Source organism: Centroberyx affinis, unplaced genomic scaffold (genome assembly GCF_046629955.1).
Source record: "Centroberyx affinis isolate AG114_WGS23_722 - 3 ecotype Tasmania unplaced genomic scaffold, CSIRO-AGI_Caff_v1 ptg000309l_1, whole genome shotgun sequence".
Taxonomy (NCBI): Eukaryota; Metazoa; Chordata; class Actinopteri; order Beryciformes; family Berycidae; genus Centroberyx; species Centroberyx affinis.
In genome coordinates, this window is record NW_027278986.1 from 238,172 (window position 1) to 249,629 (window position 11,458).

Consider the following 11,458-nt stretch of genomic DNA (forward strand, 5'->3'; position numbering starts at 1 on the left):
AAGTGATGAGTAGTGAGTACAGAACAGTGTCAAGTTCACTGGCAAATATAGCTGTACTCTGTCAAAATAACCTTTTGAAGCAAAGGGAACCAACAAGACGGGTATTTCCTTTAACCCCTATTCCACTTTCCTATTGTTTTACCACATAGAGAGTGCGGGTGCAGTATGTCAGACTTGCAGCCTTGTTTCCAAAAAGATATCCAGGGAGAATTCATCGTTCACTGTTGCTTAGAATTTATTGCAGAAATAAACTTAATACAAAAACAAGATGCAGATGTTTCAGTGTCCTTCATTTTAACTGTAGCGTTGCAGATGCCATTCACCAGCACACGCGTTCAGAGCTGAGGCTGAGGCTGAGGTCAAAGACGGTATCTGCTGTAACCCGCTTTCTCCCCCGCCATGCGCCATGCCCACCAACTTATAGGAGCACCCTCACCACCTGTGGAGGGCGCACACTTTACTTGCAAACATAAGTATAGTAAAAAACAAAATCAGTAAATTCATAAATAGAAATAAACTTAAATGCGGCTCCTACACTTCCTTATATTTAAAATTTTGCGGTAGAGTTGGAACACAATACTTTCTAGCTTTAAAATAATGTTCCTGGGAATGTTATTTGGAATTCAATATATATCGTAACCTTTTTTACTCCCAAAATGACACAGTGAAAGCGTTATAGCACTTTACGGCAATACAGCATTATTCAACACTGTGTTTGGACTCAAAAGGGGTTGCTACCTGATTTCGGCCAGGTCTCTAAATCCCAATGAAGTAATGGGAAAAGGGAAGCAATGAATTACAATTGCTCTCATTACTGTAATTGAGGAGCTTTTTGTGTACTGTTTTTTTTAAAGTCTGTAATTTTACTTTTAATTAAGTGTGTTTTGACTGAAGTATTGTATTTAGCTACATTTTAAATCACATCCATTACAGAGTCCAAATTGTATTATTTGCATATGATGAGTTTAGGAAACAAGGTAAGGAAAGTCAGTCAGTCAGTTGCTAACCCATTTTACGTCGTCAGTGTCATCAGATCCAAACCCATGTTCACATTCAATGTTCTGAAAACACTGTTTGAGTATGCTGGTGAAGAAAAAAGGGATGGTCTGTACAGTAACCACCACTAACACAGCCCTAAATTGCATTTTGTTACGTTTTTTTAATGAAAAGAACCTGTATAATTCGATCTATCCTCTTATCCTTTTTGCATTGGAAAGATCTTAGAGTATGTTATGACATTGTTTTGTAACTCAGTAACTCTGAGTACATTTTAAATGAGCCACTTTTTACTTGGACTTAAGTCGATTTTTACACCTCTGTACTAACTTTACTTCTACTCAAGTAAAATCTCAGCAAAATAACAGTACTTGTACATGAGTAGGATATTTTGGTACTCTCTTCACCTTTACTGTTTTAATGATCCTGGGTCTTAGGGAAATACTGAATTCTTCATACAGTATGTGGGTGCTGAGCTGAAAAAGTAAACAAGTTGCTATCCTAGAATCATATTAATGACATCAGCAATAAAAAGACAAGCTGTTCAGAATCAGCTAAGAATCTCATTTTTATTATGGCAAATATCATTTTCCATGTCACAACATTCAGATCTGTTGTCCAATGTCCCCATACAAGCTGAAGTAAGAATAGCATTACATTATAAAGCTCAGCATAAGAAGAGTCATTTAACCCCTATAAACATTACCCAGTGCTCTTATCATTGTTCATACACATACACACCACACACACAATCCTCAAACAGTGCTCTAATATAGTATTTTATGGGGTCTCAATTATAAAAATGTACTTGTAATTCATATGCAAATTGACCTTAAGGTCATTTTTCAAAGTGTGAGTGTAGCTTTTTTGAACTTTTTGGTATCAAGCTCAAGATTTTTAAACAGCTACTTGAATCTCTACACAAGACAAAAGTAAACACATCGTCCCCAACGAATGATACAGTCCCCCTCTGGGCCAATCAGTAACACATTTGTAACCATGTTTTGATCTGTAATTGTAGCGTCCCCCTTGGGCCAATCAGTGTAATTTTGAAAATGCTGGAGTGCAGTGGTGAGATGCATCATTCCCCCAAGTTTCGTCAAAATCCAATCAGCAGTGTTTGAGATATTGTTTGCGACACATGGACAAACCTTTTTTACGTCAAAATTTGATCGGCGGCAATATTGGGTCTGATTCATATTGAAACGAAATGAGACCGATCCATTCCACCCCGATTTCAGCGTGGAGGACAATGATGGTAAGAACTTTCTATAATTGAGACCCCTGCTATGGGAAGGAAAAGTGACAACTAGTGCCTCTGCTGGCTGTGCTTATTCCTGAGAAAATCCCCAATCATCTCCACATTGACAAATACCAAATAGTCATTAACAATTAAATGAATTAACCGTACCAAAACAGTTGTTCTTGCATAGATGAGGTTCTAGTTTGGTTCTAGGTTGTCACTAGTTGTGGAAGACACCATTTTTGTGTTCATTCATTGAAAAATAACATAATAATAGTATAGAAAAAAAAAGATAGAAAAGATCTCTTTAAATGGTTATTTTCAAAGTTTGTTTTTCCAACACATCCATGGGTGCAGTTTAGGATAATACATTTTGTGTTACTTCTCAACACAGTTTGTGTCAGCATTACCACATATTTAATGGTGTATGCTATGTTAAAAACAACAGACTTCAGTTTTGGATCTTTGGTCTTTTTCAATAATATAACAGACTGAGTAGAAAAGCAAAGTAAAGTAAAATAAAGTAATCTATTATACATTTCCAGTAAAAATGAAAAATATATTCACTGTGAATTTCCATTAAATGCATATTCATTATGAAAACATCCTCATAGGGGCAAATTTAAGAATATGGTAGATATATGCAACAAAAGTGCATAAATCACTGCCACATTTGGAGACACTCTCCACTACTGGAGTTGTCATCAACCATACTAGCAACATTGAAACCTTCTCTAGTTGGATTAATTCGTTTAATCTGAGATGCAAAGCCGACAACAGTGGAAATGATGTGGAAATATGGGCTGAGATTTTGCTGATTTGATTATTAGCATTAACTATGAATATTATTATGAATATTTCATATACGAGTCCAGTGATTATGTATCTCCAAATTGGTGCTGGTCAGTGTAGTCAGTAAGTGATGAGAATAAAAACGGCAACATCATCCATGCTAACACTTTACACAATACACAATATTGAGTGATAGTAGGCCACTGGGCATTATCCAACATTAGTTTTTTATTATATGATAGTTTCATAATAAAAAAAAAAAAAAATGTCATTGTCTCAATATAGCTGATGTAGCACATTTATTTTTGGAACTATTTCAGGTGAGCAACCATGAATTGTGTAAATTTTACCAATCTCTTTCAGACTTTCAGAATCATATGAGATTACATACCATAGCTTTAGAGCTTTAGAGCTGCTATTCAGTTCACATTTTCTCACTTTTGAGATAATGCTAGTCGTCTGCTGTCACTCAACATACACTAGATAGTGTATGTTAAAGTGTTAGCGTGGAGCATACTATCACTCAACATAATGCTGAAGTGTTAGCATGCAGCTAATATCACTCAACATATATGCTGAAGTGTTAGCATGGAGCTACTATCACTCCACATAGTTTATGCTAAAGTGTTAGCATGGAGCTTACTATCACTCAATGTAGTGTCTACTGAAGTGTTAGTATGGATTTTTTTTATGTGTAGGATAAAGGCAACATACCAGTTTGCTCCTGTATAAAAACCCTCTAGAATTGTAACATCATCAACACCTCCGTCTCCTCTCCTCCAATTTTCACCCAAAGACTTGTTTCTTAAATATCAGACTTAAATATCATCATATTGAACATTCCTTCCTATAAAAAAATCCCATCAGCCAGCCTGCCATCCCCCCTGCAGATAAAGCTAATAGTGACTGACTGACTTTGTATAAACAATTCAGTGAACAGAGGTGCGTTCTATTTTTCTTGGAGGGGCTTGCATTGGGCATTACTCAGCAATGCTGACATTTTCATCAAGACAACAGTATTATCCCAGTGCCAAATGCTGTTCCCTGGGCAAGTTTCCAATAAAAACCAGAGCAGGACAGCATGCAGGGATCTGCCATGGAGTTTGGCAGTGGAGGTTTCCAGTGAGATTACGGTGAGGGTTCAGGTAAGGATTCGGTTTATGATACACTTCTTAGGTTGAAAGTATGACAAGTTGCAGCTTTGCCATAAGCGACCACCACTGTTTGTGAAAGTCAGCCCGACATGTACTTGCACCTTGCAAGGCATCAACAACTATCTGCAGGCACACTAAACAAAACACATGCTTGTGAAAAGTGGGTTTATCTAAAAACCATCACTGCAGGAACATTTTTGTTCTCTGACCAGATGTTTTTTAGTTTGCAGCCAACCCAATTTTCTTCATGAGCAAGTTTTTTTTCCCCATGCATCACTCCATGTACCCTGGGAACATGCACAGCACTGTACTTTATGGTCTTCTTGGAAAACCATTCTCTTCAGCGGTCGTTCTCAATCACTATAACATAGCGCCCTGTTGTGGGTTGAGCTCAGATGCTCCGCAAGATTTTAGTGAAATGCTGGTCCTCTTGCATGATCACAGAAGGCTTTGTGGGAAATTCTCAAGCATTCAATGATTGAGAGAACCTTTACTTTTCATGTACAATATGAAAAAAATATGTCTCAGATTTACATTTTTATGATTATGATAAAAATATCTATATTTCACTTTTATTCAACAATGGGGGGTTCAAATTACAGAGCATGGTTTAAGTTGCACTAGGCAAGATTTTTATGTCAACATACAAATCTTATCAGCCTAAACATCTCGGCATCTCAGCTCTACTAACTGAGATGCCGTAGATTCACCCTGATTGCCCAAATTAAATTCTGCTGTTGGTATGGTCACTAGTGGGAAACACGCCAAATGAACTCAGACCCTCTAAAACGAACCCAACTCAGACCGCCCCAGGAGATGGTCTCGTCTGGTTTGTTTGTGGTCCGATTGATTCCCAATGAAAACAGAGCTGAGTCCTCTTGTAAGTCTACTTACATTGTGAACACAAAGACGACTGAGTTCATATGCAGCCGGTTCACTTTTTGGTTCACTTAACAAGGACTGAGTTCGGTTCCTTTAAAAAGAACTCCAGTATATGTGAAAACACCGGCTCCTCCCAGAGAAAGCTTGGGTGGAGCCGAGTTGGTAAACATGGATTCCTGAGCATTGATGGCAGCCCCTCACCAGTGGCGTGTCCAGGCCATTTTGACCAGGGTGGCCAAGGTGGGGCACAGACTCAAGCAAGGGTGGCACTGAGTGCGGCATTTAGCAAGGATGTAGGCAGGTCCCAGGTCAGAATTCTGAATTCTGAGTCAGAATTCTGAATTTGAACTCAGAATTCTGACTTTGAACTCAGAATTCTGACTTTATTCTCAGAAATCTGAAATTAATCTCAGAATTTAAATACATTTTTCACATGTGGCCATACAAGGCCCAGGTTGAAAACAACCAGAATTATCAGGCATTACTGTCAACTGTATGCATGTAAAAAAATGTATGCTCCTACCATTACTTCTTGGTCTTTATCTTCATGTGTGTGCTGCATTCCGTTTGGTCAAACATAGTGTTTTTTCACATTGATCCCTAATTTGGTCTTCTCTTTGCTCCCCTTGACGTGTTTCTTGGAACTCAAGGAGCATAGTTTTGGAAAAAGAAATCAACTGGCTTGATGGTCCCGCTTCTAACATGGCCATCAGCCAGTCATAACTCAGGATTTTCGGGTGGCACCTGGGGTGGCCAATCAGATTTCAGAGGTGGCCAGTGCCACCCCTGGCCACCCCCTAGACACGCCACTGCCATTTGGAACTGCCAACATGCAAAGTTCCAGCATTTGGACCGGTATCAAAGTGTCCTGGGTAAATTCTAGCTGAGCGGATCTCTTGCCAGCAAGTCTTGGCCTGCTATTCAGACTAGTGCAGGGTCTGGTCAATCTAATGGAATGATGATGAGATTAATTTGTGCATAAACCTGGGCGGATGGTGGAAGTTTTCCTGGTCGTGCCCCAATTTTACAGTTAATTAGGGTGACACTTTTCTTTACTTGTGTTACCGAGAAATGACATATCACCCAGAAATCACCCAAAACTTTCACTCATTTCTTGAGGATTTCTTGTTTTGTTGAGGGGGTTCCAGGTGGTCCCCTATAAAAACAGGAATACTTTAATTTCATTCACGGGAGAATGTATAACACTGACTATTTTCATCACAGGTTTCACTCTCCTAACAGTTATCTCCCTACATACAGTGTAGACTGAATCTTCTCAGGTGGGGATTCCTGGGCCTAGTGCAGATCTAATTGTAGGACGTTGACATGAAAACGTTGGGAACCTCTTCAGCTGGAAAAAGGAACTGGAAAAAGAACCACCAGAACCTCTCTGGTTGAATTTGAAGAAACACGGCCCACTGCCTGGAGTTAAGTGAGTCTATACGGAGAAATAGATGAAGAGAAAGACCCCGACAGAACAGACCAACACCAGTCCCACGTTGAGGACGATTCTTGTTCTCGGAGGCTCATGGAGAAGCTCGTCCACCAGCTTCTCCTCCTCCTGGACTGTGCGGACCTGAGCCTTGGATGGTTTCTCCTGGAACCCACAGAACCACTCTAGAACTTTCATACACCTCCGACCCTCCTCTCCCTCCTCTCCCTCCTCCCCATCCCTCGCTCCTCTTTCTTCTCCCTCTCCTGCCTTTCTAGGATCAGTCGGTGTTGTTGAGTTGTAGCCATTTTGGATTTGAAGCTGGGCCTCCATGCCATTGGGTTTGATTGTGTGATCATTAGCTGGGTGACCATTCAGAGGCTTCAGTGTATTCATGTCTTCTTCGTCTTTCTCTTTTTCTTGCTGTTTTAGCTTTCTTCTCTGATGTAGCCCCCATAGAGTAGTGGTTCTGATTTGCTCTTCTCTGGGTGCAGGAGTGCAGAGACTCACAGCTACAGTAATTAAACCTGACACCCAAAACAAGATGGCCGCCACATACATAAAATGGATATCTTTGATAAAAGCTGGCCGCTCATCAGGCTGGTCGCAGTGTGGCTCACGGTAAACAAACGCCAGAGCCAGCCGCAACGCTCCGAGTATAAACCCTACCATCCCACCCCAAAAAGCACCTGTCTCATTGCAGCGACGCCATAGGACACCAAGCAGGAAGAGAGCAGCGATGGGCGGAGTCAGATAGTCGGACACTTCCTGGATATAGTAGAACATCTGCCCGCCCTGCATCTCGATGATGACCGGCACCCAGGCGATACTGATGATCACCATGAAAACCACAAAGAGTCTACCAACTATCACCAGCTCCCTGGACGACACTTGCTTTCGCAGCATCTTGTAGATATCCAGCGTGAATATGGTGCTGGCTGAGTTAAAGATGGAGTCCAAGTCACTCATTAGAGCTGCGATCATCACGGCCATCATCAGGCCGCGGAGACCGACGGGCATCACGGACATGACCAGTCGAGGGTAAGCCACATTGGTGCAACCGGCCTCAAAACCACACACTTCCTTGCAGTGCTCTGGACTGATACAAGCCAACTCATCAGCAAAGAGAATTCTGGCAATCATCCCTGGAATCATGATGTTGAAGAATTAATAATAACAAACAATAAACACCGAACAAACACATAAAACAATCAATCAATCAGCAAATCAGTCAAAAATACCATTCCTGAATTCATTATAACAAACGCTCTTTCCATACATAATACAATACATTCAAAAGCTTTTGAACATACTAGAAATGAGTATGTATTTTTGTGCTTGCTTTCAGTTGAAATGCTTTTCAACACACAGTCCAAAGACCTACTAGTAGAAAATTTTGTAAATCCTTTACTGCCACAAGCAAATTTTTTGTTTCATTTTAATGTATTGTTACTTTTATTGTATCTTCTGGTTATTTTAGTCAATTCACTTGGGATGATGATGAAAATGCGAAGGATTTTGGGGTAAAAAGAGGGCTCACGTGCATAATAAAGGTGTGAGGCACTCAAATAAAAAACAATCCCAACTACCTGGGATGACAATGATGAACATGGGCAGGATTTTCAGGAAGCCGGCCATGATGGTGGAACCTTTGGCATGGGCGATGTTCTTAGCTGCCAAAACCCGTTGTACAATCACCTGATCTGTACACCAGTACCTAGAAACCAAGGTGAGGAAACATACTGTCAACAAGTAGTAGAGGAAAGTCTATTTCCCTACAGGGAAGGGGCAGAAGAGTAAAAGTACCTGGTTAAATACAGTGCATTCACAAAGTATTCAACCTTATTGACTTTTTCCGGATTTTTTGGTGTTACAGCCTGAATTCAAAATGGAATGAATTAGTATTTTTTGTTACTAATCTACACATAATAACCCATAATAATTCAAAGCTTAATTTTTTTACTTACACATTTTAACATATTAATTAAGAATGAAAGGCTGAAATGTTTTGAGTCCATAAGAACTCAATACCTTGAGTGACCTTGAGCAGTGACGCTCTAAATTCAGTTTAGGTGCGACCCAATTCCTTTCAATGTCCTTTAAATGTCTCCACAACTTGAGTCCTCCTGTGGCCAATTCAACTAATTAGGTATGATTTAGAAGAATACATATGTCTATATAAGGCCCCACAGATGACAGTGTATGCCATAGCAGGAACGCTACCATGAAGTCTACCAAGTCCAAGCTGGTGAGCCATAGATCTGTGGAAGAGTATAAAACAATTTCTAAAGTGTTGGGAGTTCACAAGAGCACAGTTGACTCCATCATTAGGAAATGGGACTCTTGCCCAGAAGTTAGAATGGGAGAAAAATATTGACTCAGAGGGTTGAATATTTACTTAAATGAGATATTTCTCCATTTCATTTCAAGCAAAAATACTATTCGATATTCACTGGGAACTATTCGACCAGTCTTCGAAGATCAACCCCCCCAGTTAGCCCTGAACCGGTCCTTCTCTCGTTTTAACGTTAAAACGAGAGAAGGACCGGTTCGGAGCTAATCAATAGTAAGTAATAATCCTTCTCTCGTTTTAACGTTAAAATGAGAGAAGGACCGGTTCGGGGCTAATCAAGCCATAGCTATTTACTACTAGCAAGCTATGAAAATATAGCCTACTTTTTAAGACAAGACGATAGTCGCATAAACTATTCGATTTTTTTATATTTTAATGACTATTCGAAAATTAGAAAATCATGACCCATCCCTAATCTGTAATGTGATAGTTATAGTTAGTAGTTATAGTTAGTAGTAGTAATAATGTGATAGTAATATTTTTTACAGTAACTAACGATTGCAGTTACCATTTTTTGTAATCAGATTAACCCTAACCCTAACCCCTTTACATCTAATCTGTTACTGCCTAACCCTGGTAGAATCAATAAAAAAGGACTAGAACATGTTATACATATCATGAGGCTGGTGCAGGGAACAAATATTTGTTATTTCAAACTAGGAAACACAACACAGAGAAAGTTCATGTGAATGTCAGTTGAAGTTGTGACCTGTACAGCATCCACTGTGTAAGGCTGCTGGGCGCATTTCCGCCCATTGAGTTTACGTGGAAAGTTTACATGGAAAGACTGTGACGAATACCAAATAGAAGCAGGAGTCTGGCCCAGTAAGAAACCGGGCCATGGCAGGTCTGGGTCCGTTGGGCCTCGCAGCATCTTCAGAGAATCTGGTTTTGGCTTCACGTGACAGGATTCAGAATAAGTAAGGTTGGGTGAAGACAGCAAGATGGCTGTGATGTTTGGAGTGGCCTCCATGTACTTGGTCTTCATCCCTTGTAAAGACATGGCAGGACATGGTTTAGCATGGGGATACAGAAGAGGATTAGGGCCATGTGAAAAATTTGAGTTCTGAGATTCTTACTTTATTGTCAGAATTTTAAACGAAGAATTCTCAGTTTAGAACTCAGAGTTCTTATTTTATTCATAGAATTCTGAGATTAATCTCAGAACTTAAATATATTTTTCACGTGGCCCTAATCCTCTTCTGCACAGGTACCGTATGCAACTGATACTTCCAACATACATATAATAAATAACATACTTTTAATAGTTATATCATGAAATAATTCAATTAAAAATAATATTTAAATAATGTAATGACATATTTAGATATTTAGATAAATACGTAGTACATTTTTATAAAAGTATTTCAAATCCGTTAATTTTAAATATAATAAATTCATCACACAGGGGAGGAAAGGTAAATAAAGACCTTCCAGTCCTCCCACTTTCACGAGGCTGATGACCGTGAGGCAGAGAGCTCCAGCAATCATCAGGAAGGCTTGGACAGTGTCTGTGTAGATCACAGCAACCAGTCCTCCAGTAACCGTTAGCAACGCTGTCATGGTGATGAGCAGGATGATTGACAGATAGAGGTTCCACCCTAAAGATTCCTGGATGAACAAGGCTCCGGAGTAGAGGTCCACGGACAACTTGGTGAAGATGTAGAGAAGCAGAGATAAAGCGGCGAAATACACCTTTAGTCGTCTTCCCCCGAACCGCTTGGACAGGTATTCCGGCATGGTGTAGACTCCGGAGTGAATATACACAGGGATAAACATCCAGCCTAGCAACTGGAGTAATAAAAGAGCGTTGAATTCCCACGCGCCCACGCCGAACCCGCTAGCGGCCCCGGATCCGGCTAGACCGATGAAATGCTCGCTTCCTATGTTGCTGACGAACAGAGAAGCTCCGATGGCCGCCCAATTCATGGAGCGGCCGGCGAGGAAGTAGCCGCTCACTGTGCTCCGATTGGCTCTCCACATGGCCACGAAGCCAACTGCCAGCACCAGGATGAAGTAGATCGCCACGATGGCGATGTCCGCCGCTTCCATGGTGGCGGGGGTGGCCATGTTTGGCACAATTTTGTAGCGGAATTTAACTTACTGCTGAATTGTAAGCACTCTTGTTTTCAGGTGAAATATCTTAGCACTTGATATTTTGTTTGGAGGAAAACTTCATAGTGCGTTAAATGGAATACATTTGTAACACCGAGAAGAGGTAAAGTCCTAAAATTCCTCTTTTGACATGACTTTCTGGTGTGTTTCTCAGCCAGTGCCTCTAATTATGGAAGGCTAAAAGGATTTTAGTGAGTCTTCAGTTTTGGGATATAAGAAACTCTAACAAACAATATTTATTTTTCTTCTTTTTAGTTTCTGGTTATGAGGAAGACTGTAGTCGTAATTCCTTGTTACTTTGGTGTCTGATTATTAATAGTCTTCCATTTCGTTGATCGCAGGTCATGGTTGTGCAGCAGTTGGACAGGCAGTGCATTGTGGGTTGGTTCTGAGTGCGGGAGCCATAATAAAAAGGTGATCTGGATTGACGGTCCTGCAACAAACACACACATACACAGAAAATGCTGAGTCTTATTTTCAAAGACATGTAA

At 40.3% G+C, this 11,458-nt stretch overlaps 1 protein-coding gene across 1 annotated transcript; it reads right to left on the bottom strand.

The window, feature by feature from the left end:
* Positions 1–5,515: 5,515 nt before the first annotated feature.
* Positions 5,516–10,922, bottom strand: LOC139640912 (sodium/myo-inositol cotransporter-like). The gene is made up of 4 exons (XM_071515113.1): positions 10,283–10,922; positions 9,653–9,842; positions 8,089–8,216; positions 5,516–7,644 (listed from the first exon to the last, which is right to left on the bottom strand). Exons 1-4 carry the CDS (start codon positions 10,920–10,922, stop codon positions 6,506–6,508), a joined length of 2,097 nt encoding a protein of 698 aa, XP_071371214.1. The 3' UTR covers positions 5,516–6,505.
* Between the last annotated feature and the right edge of the window lie 536 nt (positions 10,923–11,458).

Coding starts and splice junctions, on each gene's coding strand:
- LOC139640912 (XM_071515113.1), bottom strand. CDS start 10,922: ATGGCCACCCCCGCCACCATGGAAGCGGCGGACATCGCCATCGTGGCG. Junction 9,843..10,282: donor GAAAGTGGGAGGACTGGAAG/GTCTTTATTTAC, acceptor TGTCTTTACAAG/GGATGAAGACCAAGTACATG. Junction 7,645..8,088: donor GTTCATCATTGTCATCCCAG/GTAGTTGGGATT, acceptor TCATGATTCCAG/GGATGATTGCCAGAATTCTC.